This window comes from Solea senegalensis, linkage group LG8 (genome assembly GCF_019176455.1).
Source record: "Solea senegalensis isolate Sse05_10M linkage group LG8, IFAPA_SoseM_1, whole genome shotgun sequence".
NCBI classification, from domain to species: domain Eukaryota; kingdom Metazoa; phylum Chordata; class Actinopteri; order Pleuronectiformes; family Soleidae; genus Solea; species Solea senegalensis.
In genome coordinates, this window is record NC_058028.1 from 22,372,712 (window position 1) to 22,387,793 (window position 15,082).

The 15,082-nt window shown below is 38.4% G+C and overlaps 1 protein-coding gene across 2 annotated transcripts in view; it reads left to right on the forward strand.

Moving 5' to 3' along the window:
• Positions 1 to 11,586, forward strand: part of sez6b (seizure related 6 homolog b) — a 162,650-nt gene extending 151,064 nt beyond the window's left edge. Inside the window, exons 13-18 of one of the 2 annotated variants that reach the window (XM_044032502.1) lie at positions 1,330 to 1,524; positions 5,299 to 5,334; positions 5,561 to 5,669; positions 6,681 to 6,780; positions 10,046 to 10,054; positions 11,147 to 11,586. In XM_044032502.1, coding sequence (XP_043888437.1) covers positions 1,330 to 1,524; positions 5,299 to 5,334; positions 5,561 to 5,669; positions 6,681 to 6,780; positions 10,046 to 10,054; positions 11,147 to 11,176 — 479 coding nt within the window. In that variant the 3' untranslated portion in view covers positions 11,177 to 11,586. The remainder of the gene's footprint in view (positions 1 to 1,329; positions 1,525 to 5,298; positions 5,335 to 5,560; positions 5,670 to 6,680; positions 6,781 to 10,045; positions 10,055 to 11,146) is intronic. The other variant, XM_044032503.1, reaches the window with a different exon arrangement.
• Positions 11,587 to 15,082: the final 3,496 nt, after the last annotated feature.

Genomic DNA, 15,082 nt, shown 5'->3' on the forward strand with positions numbered 1-15,082 from the left:
TTGGGGCCCCCTGATGAAGAAAAATAAAACATTTTAACATATTAAAGAAATCTAGATATATTTAGATATTTAACAGTGTTGAGCTTAGGTGATTTGTTTTATTTTGGAGTTGAAGATTCATCATCTAGTGCACATTTGCATCACCACACTAGGCCACTTTTTTGATTTTACTGCCCTCTAAGGTTAAACAAACCAAGAGTGACACTGGTTTGGTTTAAATAACACAACTATAATTCATGCAATTTAAAGTATTACATTGGTATTAATAAAAGTCAAGCACCAGCTACTCCAGGGTGGTCAAATTCAGCTTAGGACCCCATTAAGGCTTGGGCCAGCCCTGTTCATCACCACCTCTAGTCTCTGTTTAAAGTCTTAGGCAACACACACACATGCCATAATTGAAAATTCCCGTTATGGCAACAACAGCCTATGCTGCCAAGTGACCTGAAACAGGTAAACAGTCTAAAAGAGATCGTCTCAGATGATTTGTCACAAACAAAGTGCACACTTTGGTCAGTGCTCATCTGGTGCGAGTCGCCATTCCAACAAAGGCTGATATGGAACCATAGACTGATATTGCAAGTTAAAGCAAAGAGAACCAGTTAAAAATCATGCTGATGGCTCACTGACTTGTAAAAGTGGAGCCTTGTTCATTCCCACTCTGCACCTGAATCTCTGGCCCTGCACTGTGTGAGCTTGGTGAGTGCAAAGGAAAACTCAGAAACATTTCCATGCCCGGTTAAGTTGAGCTATGGTTCCAGCTTGATTACGCTGTTTGATTGGACCACTGTCCTTACAAGCACTAGCGGTGAGTTGATTTATTGTAGAAATGTGACTTTTTTAGGTGCCAATATGCCCCTGTTTCAGCTTGTTAATATTAGGTGTGTGCAAAAATCTGAATTATGTCATGTTTTGTTGGACTAACACAATAATTAAAACATTTCTGATGTCATATAACCCCTAACCCAAACCGGCACTGACTGTAGTGTGTTGCTTAATGATAGTTGGAGACTCAAATTGCAAGAATCAGGCCACGCAAGTCCAGGAAAACTGAGGCCATTTAAAAATGATTATTAATCATTAAACACCTGTTTTTATTGTGACGTGTTTGCTACGTCGTCCACATGTCCTGTAAAAGTTACTTAGCGTTGCAACATTTACAGATGCTTATTTTATCCCAGACTCCTCAGAGGAGTGTGTTCAGCACATTTCATCGCTGTTGCTGATATAAAAAGCAATGATATTAAAAACAGAAAGGAGGATGGAGTCATTCTTGGCTGTTTAAGATAATTCAAGATCCATTTTTTTTGTCTTGACATTTTCCCACAGCTGAGACCTTTGAGCCCTGCACTCACCCAGGAACCCCCACCTATGGGATCCCCAACTCCAACAAGGTCCACTTCCAGGCTGGAGACACTTTACACTACTCCTGCCTGACTGGCCACCAGCTCCTGGGCGAGCCTGTTCTCCACTGCGTCCCTGGTCACCCGTCCCAGTGGAGTGGGCTGCCACCTGTCTGCAAAGGTATGGAACTACATGTATTTTCCACATTATCAGGTCAACATCAGTTCTACACGGTGCCTGAGGGGTTTGTTAAAGCCAAATTTAAAAAATAGTGAAACCAAAAAAGATATAAAGTGAAGGTTCCATGATTCAGTATTTGTTATTGCTATACTTAGCTGATTAAATCTTATGGTACTGGCTGAAGTTGATTGGTTTAAGAGAATAAAAGCATGTAATACAATTAAATAAAAACTGCAGAATGTTGTATGTTGGAGTGTAAATTTATTTAAATATATGGTTGCTCTGGAGTTTTAGCATTAAAAAAACTTCTGTGTCTGGGTCTTATCATGTCAAAATGACAAAAGTCAAATACTAAACAGACTTTTACTTCTACAGTATTTACAGTATTTATACTATCCTCATATTGACATGCATTGTTATATCATCTGAGAATTATATAGTGTTTTGGCTTTTTGGCGTTAACCCAATAAAGGCTATAGATTTAATGATATTAAATTTTTAACACAGAGTTGTCACATTTCTATAAATACTCATTTTATTTGTCTGAAATAGCCATTCTTTGTGTCCATTGTCTACGGCTTTATCCTCCACATGAGTTTCGTGGGGCCACTGGTGCCAATCCCAGCTGACACGGGCTAAAAGGCAGGGTTACATCCTCGACAGATCGCCAGTCCATCACAGGGCCAACACATAGAGACAAACAACCATTCACTCTCAGTACGGTCAATTGACCTGTATGTTTTTTGGACTGTGGGAAAACGTGTGTGTAACACTGCACAGACCTGAAAATACACACCCTTATCTCACAGGGTAAACAAATAATTAAAAAAAGAATTCTCTTGAATCCAGCATCCTATCTGGATCGTCACCAAAATCCTTTTCCTTCTTCAGCCACAAATGATGTTCCTAGAAAGTGTGATTTATATACGTCCTTTACTGTCTGAAAAACAAATGACCATCTTGGTGGTCAATAATTCAATTACAATATGTGTGCAGTTCACATCGTCAGGAAAAAAATTAATAAAATAATAATAGAACGGAGTCACATTCAAAAAAACTACATTTTACAAATAACAAAAAATAAATAAATAAATCTGAATTTGGGCCACTTTAGTTTGTAGTTAATGTCTTTGAATGTTTTACCTCCGATGTGTGAAGTGTCTTTTTTTGTCTGTCCATAAAGAATCCATTAATTGTTTTGCTTTAAATGATCTGACTTTTATATTCAATATTTACTGATTTGAATTGTGTGTCTGTATGTGTGTGCACAATAATCTTTTTAGCCTTATCACCTAGCACTTAAAATGACATTTCATAATACTGCTTTGAGTTCCATGATTCATTTTCACATTTGATATTCATTTCTGTTCATTTAAATTCCTCTGTTTTCATTATGTGACACTTAAACCTTTGAATGGAAATGGTGAAGTGTTGAAGGTCTGTCTGGATCAACCTGCTCCACAGCTCTGGGTCACTTTGTCTGCTCTGTCCTTGGCTGAATGAATTCAGATTGAACATTTCATCATAGTCAGCATGGCCAGTGTCTTTATCCCACTCTGTCCCCTTTTACCCTGCATGTTGCGCTCAGACTGTTGATGCACAGCAGTGCACTTCTCCATGTCAGCATTTTGTGACAGACTATTTATTTTATTTGACTGTTTTTCTTTTATGAAGGGTCCTGCTCTCAGGGTTGCCCGAACTAAGTCCTTGTTTAGACTCGGATTTTAAAGCATATCCAGATTGTTTCTGGCTTGATTTGTTGGCAGTCTGGACAGCTCAACAACACACAAGATCAGATTTTTCCAAAGCTGATTCAAAACACATAGTGGAGCTGGTTTCCAAGTGGATTTTCACAGATCTGTATCAATCTGAACGCCCCAGTCACTCAGATATGTGTCTTCTGCGTCGCTGGAAAGACAAAAACAACAATGACGTAGATCCGGAGAGGCAGAAGTTAATTGGAGGCGCGTAAAACAATCAACACAGTGGAAGACAACTGTTTTAAAACCAGAAGAAAGTGGCTCACCCACTGTGATGAGAAACCAGCTTTACAGCACAAGCTATTAGTTTCACAATGTAAGAGTAGAGCCTTTTTTTTTTTTTTGCTAAAATTTACATTTCATATAACTTTTGTTCTCTTTAATCTTCCCTCAAAACCTTTCATGCAACACTTATTTTTGCTCCCATTTACACGAGTTGGAGTGAAAGATCCAAGACAGCAATTCCTTTAGTGTGCTCTGTTGCCTCTAGTGGGCTGTGCAGGTACTGCAAGTGGGCCTTGAGAAAGGAAGAACGTTATCAGTTTTGTCAATTACCTCCAAATAAAAGTACGCTAAATATTTATGAGCCGTTTAAAAAGTAAAGTAGCTTTCAGGTGGAAAAAAGGAAATTGTGTGTGTGTAGATTAGACTTTAGATTAAAGACTAATCAAGATTTTTACACAGGCTTTGGACTGGTGACAGTAAAAGGCTAAAATACTCTCACATTTTGATGTGATTAAAACAAAAGAGATTTGTTTATATTTAAAGCCGCATAGAGTTTGTTGTCATTAGTTTTTTAGCATCAGCACCCGTGCATATTTTAGTACTGTAAACATGTCCAATGCATTTATGTGCAGAATCGTCTTAAACCGTGGCATTGGTGTTGCGTCATCCCCGAAATCTCCATCTCCAAAGATCCTGACACACTGAAAGACAAGTGAACAAAACGAGAAACGAGTTTAACACGGAAGATCGAGCACATTTCAAAAAAGCGGGGAAAACACATCTATCACGGTGAAAGGCCAGAGAAGAAAAGTGTTTGTGGGTTTATTCTTTCGGGGGTTTTTTTTCTCAATGGTTGTGGGTTTTGTTGTCCTGACACTTATAAGATGGTTGTTCCACGCTAGAGGCTGGCACGACAAAAAAGAGTGGCCTTTAGTTTGGAGTGTGCACCTTGTCCTGAGCACCTAAAGGAGACACAGCAGACAAACACATTTCTCTGAGCCCTAAAGCCTTGAACTGACTCTAACCGATGACTTATTTTAGAGACGATGGTTTTGTGCGAAGAAAATATTGAACAGTAATAATCGTAATCTTTATTCATTAGAAAGTGGTGTTTTCTTAACTATGCAGGCAGAGTGTTGCACTGGTTTTACTCCGTTTTCACAGCTATCCTTGGTCTCCTGCCCTCGATGTCACGGAGTCAGTGCAGTCGTAAATCCTCCCTTGCAAAACATCTCCACTCTTTCCATTCCTTCAGTCCACAGTGAAGAAGAAACAAAATGCCTTTTACTGAAGTCACCAGCGCAGAAAATATAATATTATTTCCTGCTCTTTTCTGACACAGAGCAACCAAGTTGTTTTTTTTCTGATCTGTTTATTTTTTTCGTGATTTTACGCTTTACAGAATAAGTTGAAATTCACTCGGTAGAGGGTGCAGGGCATCATGATGAAGTGGTTAATTGACAGTCGAGCCGAAGTGAGCAGAAGTCTTCTTGGAGTTTGCCTTACCATAAAGCGTCATTTAATGAACGTTATGTAACTGAAACTATTTATTACCAGTATTCACTTGTGTGAATAGCAGCGAATGAGTCCCTTGGTAATACTTTTTCTGAAAAATGTATTCCATTTTTTTTCTATTCATCTTGAGAATTGTATTTTCTTGAGCTGAAAAGATCCCAACTCCCACTCAGAAGTGAGAAATAAAAGTTTTATTGAGTTAAAAAAGTTTTGTTTTTTTCTGTTACTTAATTAAACCCTTGTTTAACGCTCCTCTCCAACGTATTCTCCTCAGCTCACCCTGAAGGTTACCATGAACGCAGATTAGATGGTAAGTTTTGCTGAAAAATATCATTTTACTTGCACATCTTGTTTCTTAAAAAAAAAAAAGTCCCTGAAGGAATTATTTGGGTTGATAATATTTCATTTGTGGCTTCTAAAGGAAAGCTAGGAAAAAACGTCTAATACATCGGATTTCCTTACTTTAGTCTGCTGAGAGATATGTAACAGCATAAGCACAGTTTGCTTTGAAAATAAGACGTTCTTTTCTTTCACAGTGTCTACTGCTGATGTCAGACTGGAGGGAGCCCAGGTGGCATTTGCCGTCTTCATCCCCGTCATCCTCCTCCTCATCCTCATCATTGGGATGTACCTCTACTTCTCAAAGTGTGTTCAAATTTATTATTTATTATATTATTTCCAGTACACGACGTTATTAGTTTCCATCTCAAAGTTTAGATTTTAGTTCAAGTGCGGGGACTATTCAGTATTTCTCAGATGGAATCCAATTCCTAATGTCGAGTCGGTGGTACACTTCAAGGTCAAAACTTAATTATACGTTAGAAGAAATAATAACATACCTTCGAAAGAAATCAAAAGTATTCAATGACCGTGGAAAAAGTCAACAAAAGAGTTGTGAATAGAACATAAAAACATTATAAATTGGATCACACTCAATAACACTTACAAGCAGAGCAAAAAAGAGTGTTGTGAATATTATACATTTCTTGATAATTGAGTACCATTTTGGCAGCAATTACAGCTTTGGAGTCCAAAGATGGTCAACTCTAAACTGTAATCTCAATCATTTGAATAATTTCAATCTAATTAGGAATGGCTCTCTGATAATGTCAAAGAAGTTACTGAATCATTTCATTGTTACTGCTGATATTTACACGTTTCCGGCACAGAATCATGGCAAAGTCACATTAAAGTGATGCATTCATTTTTCTTAGTACTGAATAAGCAAGTGTTGGCAATGACAGTGGAAATTTAAGAGTGTGCACTGATACAACAGATGTGATAAGTATAAGTATAAGACAAAAAGGAAAAAGAACCCCTTCAGAGAAATAAGAATTCATTAATTAGAAATCCTATTCTACTGTCTCCAGAGATGCATGTGTGTGAACCTTTTTTCCTCTTTTTTCGCTCCAAAGAGCTTCTATCTGAATGGCATCAGTTCAAACTGAGGCAATTACACCTATTTTTAGCCAAGACTATTTTCAAAATAACTGTCCCAGGATTAGGATCAAGGGCTTCAGCACACAACAATGAAAAGCAGCAGTGTTTCGATTCTCTAAGACTCTAAATCTGTAACGTCATGTTGTGTTTTGGTCTATAATCATATAAACTTTAGTGTCGTGTGTGTGACGCTGTTCTCTCTGTGTTGGTGATCAGGGTTCAGCAGAAGTCACTACATGTGTCACTGTCCTCCAAGCCACCGTACAAAAGCATCTCTGGAGAATCTGCGACTGACAGCTCTGTGTATGAAACAACGGTGAGACCACACCTTTGCCAAACGCTGCACTATAATAAATACTCTGACGCTTTACAGTGTTGTGTATTATGACATTCAGCTGGTTTCACTCCGATTTTTAGCATTCACTTGTTTTTTCTTGGGGTTTATTTGCGCTGGTTTGATCGTCATTCAAGGTGATCGTGCATTCGCATTCATTGTTTTGTCAGTCTTATCACTTCTCCTATAAAGTGTTGTATTTTTTTTGTTTCATGTTGTGTCCATTGCCATTGTCCATTTCTTCCACGTGAGATTATAGAGTTTGATGATAGTGACATGTTAGACAGAGCAGCAGGCATCTCACGTGCAAAAGTCAAAGACAAACGTCAAGGCTCTTTTCAACGGATAAAATGCCTTACATGGAGAGGCACGGTCATGTTCAATTATGTTATGATTAATTGTGAATTCTTCGTGAGATTTTAAACCCTTGAACCTCTCTGCGTTACATTTGTACAGTTGTTGCAATGATTGCATTTATCACATCCCTTTGGTTGGGGTCACACGGTGGTGTAGTGGTTAGCACTCTCGCCTTGCAGCGAGAAGACCCGGGTTCGAAGGGCCTTTCTGCATGGAGTTTGCATGTTCTCCCCGTGTGTGGGTTCTCTCCGGGTACTCGGCTTCCCACAGTCCAAAAACATGCAATGTGGGGATTAGGTAAATTGGACACTCTAAATTGACCATAGGAGTGAGTGTGAGAGTGAATGGTTGTTTGTCTCTAGCTGTGTGTGGCCCTGCGATGGACTGGCGAACTGTCCAGGGTGTACCCCGCCTATCGCCCGATGTAGCTGAGATTGGCACAGCACCCCCCGCGACCCTCTGGTGGAGGATAAAGCGGTTAGATGATGACTGACTGACTGACATCCCTTTGGTTATGGCTTTGTTTGCTGGAATTTCATGTGCTTCGACTCTGATTGATACCCTGATGAACGCTCAAGGCGGAAAAGCATGTGTTAAGGTCTTTTGAACCACTGAACATGACCATGCCACTACATTCAAAGTATTTTAATAGTTCGCAGTGCCTTGCTTTCATTATGTTTATCATCCAAAGAACTGCTCCTACCTCATGACTTCTCTCCTTCCATGTGTTTGGACATAATGTAAGTTGTGACATGACAGAGGCTGATGAAGTATTAAGGAGCGACAGACAGTGTATAGTACTATGTAACATGGCAGCACAAATGTGAAATACCATAGGTACAATAGATTACCATAGCAATACCACAGCGACTTTCCTCGGGGTCTCAAAGATCAAACTATTAAGGTTGGAAATGGCCGTCTAATGGAAAGCAGTGAACATAAGCCTAGAATAGCATCCACTTAACCTGACAGGTTTTATTAGCTGAGCTGTTTGTTAACGGCTAAACTGTGTTTGGTTGTTTATTTTTCCTGCTGCTCCCAGCGACAACTGGGCTGCGTTATCAAGGGCTGAGCAATTGATCATTTTCAAATCGAAAATCTCAGTTTGAAACGGCGCAATCGACAAATCACAGCAGCCACAATTTCTTTCTTTTTAGTTTATGATCGTTCTATCGTCAACGCAAATGTAACGTGTGAAACACACGTGTTGGGAAAAACAGTCCGTGTCTTTAAATGATCGTCTTTGTAAATATTTTTGATTGTGTCGTGTCTCGGTAAAAGTGAATGAAAAATATGTATATACATATATATATATGTATATATATACATATACACCTTCCAGTCATGAGCCCGGTTCCTTTCCTTTTGGCCATGATGCAGGGATAGAATAACATATACACATTATAAATAAAACATTCATACACACATATCCATACATATGGATACACATTCCTAAACTCATATTTGCGCTATTCCATACTGTACAATTAAAACTAATCTCCGAAATCTTATCAGTAATATTTGCTTTTTATGAAGAAGAAAGTGACTCTGTGTTACCTTTAAACATTATTTGCATTATTTTGTGAATAATATGCAAATTGTTTTAAATCGGCAAACAATTGGAAATTATAAACCACAGATTTGTCGTAACGAACATCCTTGTGAGTCTTTTCTGTTGTAAAACTACTGGGTTAATTGTTGATTCCCATAATTCCAAAGCATAAAAAACATGGTGAAGTACTGTATATAGTATATGCAAAGCCTTATCATTCAGTATTTATTGATCTATACAGAATTGTTGAAATTCTTCTTTTGCTATAATATTTATAATGTGTTGGTTTCTTGTTCATTTATCGTCAATCACAACACCCAGGAATTTAGTCTCAAATAATCCGTCAATATTTACTTCAATTTCAGTTTAATATTCTCATCCGTTTACCACTTACTAAAAGTGGTAATATTTGAATATTTAGAGACAACTTATTCACCGCAAGCAATGTTTTTATTATCTTTAACTCTCAACATCACCCAAGAGCTCCAAGAAAATTCCCCCCAGAGCAAAATAAATTTGTATCATCTGCAAAAATAACAAAATGCAGCAGCTTGGTAAGATGACAGAAATCATTAATATGGAGCGGAAAACATTATTACCACTTTTGAACTGAAGCTTGACTGAAAAACAGATATTTTCTCTCAAATCATTCCGTTTCATATGAATTTATCAGGACAGTTTGTGGCACCAGTTGGTCACATAGAAACAGTTTCACCTTCTTTCAGTGGGTTGATGCTGCACGTGGTTCAACATGTGATCAAGGAAATTACCATAGTAACGGTCCCTTATACTCGGCAGGCAGTTACACATGACAGACAGGAGAACGCCGTGATTGACCAATCAGACAAGTATTCAATCAAGACGTGTAACAAGCGAGGGATAATGTGGAGTGAGCTGGTCGTTATTGTGAAAATAACTCAAAGTGCACCTGCCTGTGCCGTCTTCTTGTCCTCGTTTTCTTTTTTTAACAGAGGAAATGTTGACCATTCAAGGTTTAATTATCCGTAAATGTTGAAAGAAACATGACTAAAATATTCCATGCTGATTGAGGACTCTGATTCAGGCAGATTTGGTTTGGATTTTTCAGGTGAGGATAACATGACGTGCTGTATGACTGCACGTGTTCCTCTATTCAACTACATAATACCAACAGCTGTTTCCATGATAAAACTAGTTTTTACTAGGTTGTACAAGTATATATTGAAAAAAAGTACCTTTCTATTTACTGTGTATTATCATTGATAAGGTGCAGCATTATCTGATCAGCTCACATGCTTTTATTCTTTGTGATGAGTTACCCTTTCTTCTTCTTCCTCCTCCATGTTTGCAATCGTGAAGAACAATGAGGTAAGGTAACTGCACACGTAGACTTGAATGGCTAAAATCATGTCTTCATTCATTTATTATTACCTGAAAATGATGAACTGTTGGGTTTCATTACTTTAGAATGAGCCATTTAATAAAGCAGGGCATCTTTGCGTCATGTTGTTACCCTTAGATGCCACTAAATCCTATACCTTTCAGAAATATGTCAATATCATATATTTTCTCATGTCGCTTGCAACCTCTGAAGCCACCTTCTACTCAGGTTTTAGACACATCCAAATCAGCTTTTTATTTCCGTTTTTTGCAGATTTGGATCAGGCACATTGTTGCTAACCTGTTGGGATTTTTTTTTGTTTCACTATATTTTATGGCCACATTATCGTCAAATAAGTTGCACCTACACTCGCTAATTTAAAACTCACAAGTGGATTTCTTTAATACATTCACACAATGTGCTTTACTTACTTAGATACCTCGTTCAGATTAGATCATTTGTTTAGATATTGGTTTGCTTTGCTGAGGTTAAACTACTTTTATCATTATTATTATTATTTCTGATGTCAAACATTACACCCTGGTCATCAGTATGGTCCATAACATAACTGTTGATGATATTGACCTTTTTTTGCAAAATCATATGATTATCATCACAATGTCTAATAGCAATGGGCGGATTTAGTGCAATATGGGTTCAAATATTTGTTTCGTCAACTGTCAAGAACTGTCATGACTTTCAAATCCAGGAAGGCATTCACATTGAACTGTAGATACAAAATAAAGAAGAATAAATGCAAGTAAAAAAAACAAAACAATACGGCCAGATATAATAAAGATTTAGATACACGTTTCAAATGATTCTTATTCACTTACACTCGTGGAAATGCTTATCATTATCCACTGGTGTGATTGGTTGAGTGGTGTCACATGATGATTTACAATGCATGCAACTGCTTTGCATTTTACTCACCTCTAACCAGTTAAAATAATGCTGTCAAAATGTTTTTTTTCTGGACGACATGTGCGCCTCGTGCAGCCTTTAGTGATTTCATTTGGGTTTAGTTGTGATGGTAAATGTCAGTCTGTGATATAACGTGCTGATTCTTTTTTTTGCAGGAAACAAGAGAGTATGAGGTTTCGATCTGAAGATGCCAGTGTGTGTCTCAGTATGGACAGATAAGGAGTCCACTGGCCTTTTCAACGTCCATCAGACTTGCACCTTTGGTGAATCATTTGATGCCTCCACTGTTCTCTGTACACTGAAATATGAGCCTCCCTTTATTTACCCAACAGAGGACAGACACCTCACCACCCCCGGAAAGGCTGGGCCACTGGATTATTTTTCTAGCTCTTCAACAGTAAGAGTCCAGCAGCAGTTTGTACAGTTTTTAATCCCGTGCTTGCATCCTGAGGACTTTCAGCGCGAGTGCAGAAGGGATCAACGTGACGCTATAGTGCCACCAAGTACATACACAGTACATATACAGTATAACCACATATGTTGGGTTGTGATATGTCTTCTGTCAACAATAAAAGAACAATGTTTATGTGTTTAAGGGTTGTCTATTAATAGGCTCTGTCACTAAAACAAATGCATTTGCTTTTTATCATACATTTTGCCAAAAGAATTGTTCTTTACATTTATGTCAGACACAGAGATAGGAAATGAGAATATCCTCAAATAAAAGGCCCTTAAAGGAACAGCTTTGTTCAACAGAAGAGAAGATTGAGTTTGAGTACAGAGCTTGAGATAAGACACGATAAAACTAGCCTCAAACGTTGAGTAGAATAGCTATCATCTGGAAAAGAATTAGCCTCAAGAGAAATGGGCATCATGTCCACATGTAAACAGTTGATATCCAGGCTTAGATTTCAGTTTTCCATTTGCTGCACACTTTATAAGGTCTGATAAATAAGGGACAACATACATAATCAGAATTGTTTTAATTACAAACATTTGGGCTAATTTCTATTAACAGCTCTCCGTGTATGAATGTGGAAAATTTAAAATCTGATCCCCGATACATTTCAGCCAAGGTGTTTCATCTCTGACTGGTGAGACGGGACCAAACCAAATGGCTTAAAAACCTGTCGTTGCTGTCCTCCTGCATATATACATGCATAATATGCTTATAGAGATTAACTTAACCGAGCATCAAGTTGGGAGGCAAAAGGAAATATTTTAGTCTCAATTCACCTGTAAATATTTTATTTGTTATCGGTTACTTGGATAGAAACGTTGTGTCCCCAGTTTGCCCTTGCAAAATAGGCTGCGCCTAAAGGCCCACATGCATCAAGTGAACTTCAGCAACAAAAAGCTATTGTGTCAGCTCACATCACCTCTGTGTCAGTGGGTTTTGCGCTGATTTCAGACTTTCTGTACATGCATAAGATGGAGAAATTCTCCAGCTCAGCAGGAGGCAGCAGTTCACATTTGTCACGGGGAAACTAGAAAACCTACAGTAAAACGTTGCTTAACAGTGTTTGTCCACCACGCACCACTCGTTAATGTTGGTTGCTGGTTTTTGGACATTTTTGACGGTAATGTAGGCTTTTGTTTGGTCCATCACTTATGATTCTGCTTCTTGTGTGCTAATGTGCTCGGCTGACAGCCAATCACAGTGATTTCCATTTCACTGGCCTCTGCCACTGATTCTGAACATGCTGCTTTGACCAAAAGCCACTGATGTGCAGGACACACCTCAGTAATGAGGCACATTGATGCTGCTTGACACTAATTGATGGCCTGATGGCCGACTGTTTGCTTGGTGTAGCCCAGCCTTAACTCACAGACATGAACTTGGTATCAGTCCCCCTGTTTTATTCTAAGAAAGAAAGTACAATAGCATATTTACCCGATTGTTGAACCATATCTAAACTCCATGGCATTAAAAGTTGACATCCATCTTCCCTGGGACTCATGGAAATTTCAATTTATAATTTTATCGTTCATACTGTGTGTAACATGTAGACTTAACAGCCCTTAAAGACATTTTGATTTCACTGTTCGTTTGTGTTGAAAATGGAGGTGAAACATTTTCACAGCCATATCCCACATGTTTAAGTGTCTCTGAAGCAAAAATAAATCTCACACCAAGGTTAGCTGTTGTTTATATTGCCATTGCTTGTCTGGATGTTATGTCTAAATTTAGACCATTGCAGTTGTTCAAACATACAGTATACAGTATATTGTTCTAGGAATACAGTATGTATTCATGCAAGCTGGTGTGACGACAATGATAATAACCTATTTTTGATTTAATGCGCATTAAGTTCTGATCAATCAAACTTCACAAACATCTTCAATAAAAGCTATTGTTCAGAAAAACAACGTTGCCACTGTGTCTCATTTGCGGAATCTTCTTTTTTGCATTGAGCGATGCTATGGGTTTGATTTATTGCTAGAATTAAAATTTGTAAATCCACTAGCTGTGTCCCAGTCTAGGCAATGAGACCTAGGCCATGTAGAATATGTGAAGGCCAAATCGAACGGTGGATTCATCTTATCTGGTCCACCATTGCTGCTGTTGAAGAGCAGGTGAGGCTGGACATGGTACAGTTCAGGTCAGTTCATAGTTTCTACCAAGGTCTGTGTGACGTCATCATCCACAGATGACCATGACCGTATGCGTGGACCCTATTTAGGGCCCAGAATTTGTGGTCATGTGAATCGCATGCATCTACTACACATCCTGTCGGTGAGACAGTATATGGACAATGATGGTCCACCAGGTCTGGTGGTCTGACCAGATTTTGATATGAATAAAAACAGGCATGAGTGACTGGACTGCTTAAACAACTCTCTATCAATCATCAAATCATGCCAATGATCCATTTATTCAGTTTAATATATGCCATCACACCTTATTTGGCCCATATGGTAATGTAGGCACCTTTATGCACTCTGTATGGATCTGTCCAGAGGTTTTCTCTTTCTGGACTAAAGTAATCAATACAATATCTAAGCTCTACACCTTATGCTTCATGACTCAAAGTTCCCCATTACTGAGAAAATGCATCAGTGGTGGTTGGCAGGTATGACTGCAGCCAAGAAATTGGTAGTTCAGAGATGGCTTCCAGCTAATGATTTCTCAGTCAGATATTGGTTATACACACAATTAGACATTTTGTAGCAAGAATAAACCATGCTAAGGCATCAGTGAAAGTTACTTTCTAATTATATTTAAAGGGAAATTTACTGATGTATTTCATAGTGTTGTGTGTGTTTCCCTTTGTTTGAATTTCAATTAACACTGCATTATAAAAAAGTAATGAAGGAGCTATCAAATAGAGTCTTCATTGCTCAGGATGGAAGGACACATTTGTTGATAGGATTATGCCTATAGTTGCAGGGGAGCCTCAGCCCCTGAATTGGAATACCAAGTTCTCTGGTCCTGTGTGCTGTGTGTGTGATTGCCTTGCAGGTGTGTAGCTGAATAAACTGTAAAAATATCTGGCCAGTCTTCCCAATCACTTAAAGCTCCCTGATCAAGACACCAGTGTTGCTGCCTCATGATCTCCATTCTGCAGCAGCATTCTCTTGTTTTTTCCTATGTCATTTTCACACGTGCATTCACGGCACATTGATCATTGCACTCATGCATTTTCACAAAGCACTGAGTCTGACTGCCACACCTCATCCAGATTCTTGTTATTCATTGTAATATGTTTGAGTTTGTTCTCAGTACTACTTATGGTGTGGTATTTCTCCCATTAAGACCAGAGATGTTTACCATCTCTATCATAAAGAGTGAATGATCTGGTTTTTATTGAATGCAAACTGTACATTCTTCAACAGAGTGTTGCCTCCCTCTGCTGGCAAAAGCCACATATTACCCATCATCCACAAGTCAGTAAGGATGACTTGTCTTCATCTCCTGGATTGTTTTTGTAGGAGAAACGTTGCACAAGGTGCACCAACACTGCTCTAATAGAGTTCAATAAAAAAAATAAAACATTAAGCACATATGACATATATCATTATAACATTAGTACACTGTACGTCAGGACTGCAGCTACAGTGGGAAAATAAATGTCTCCGATTGACTACAG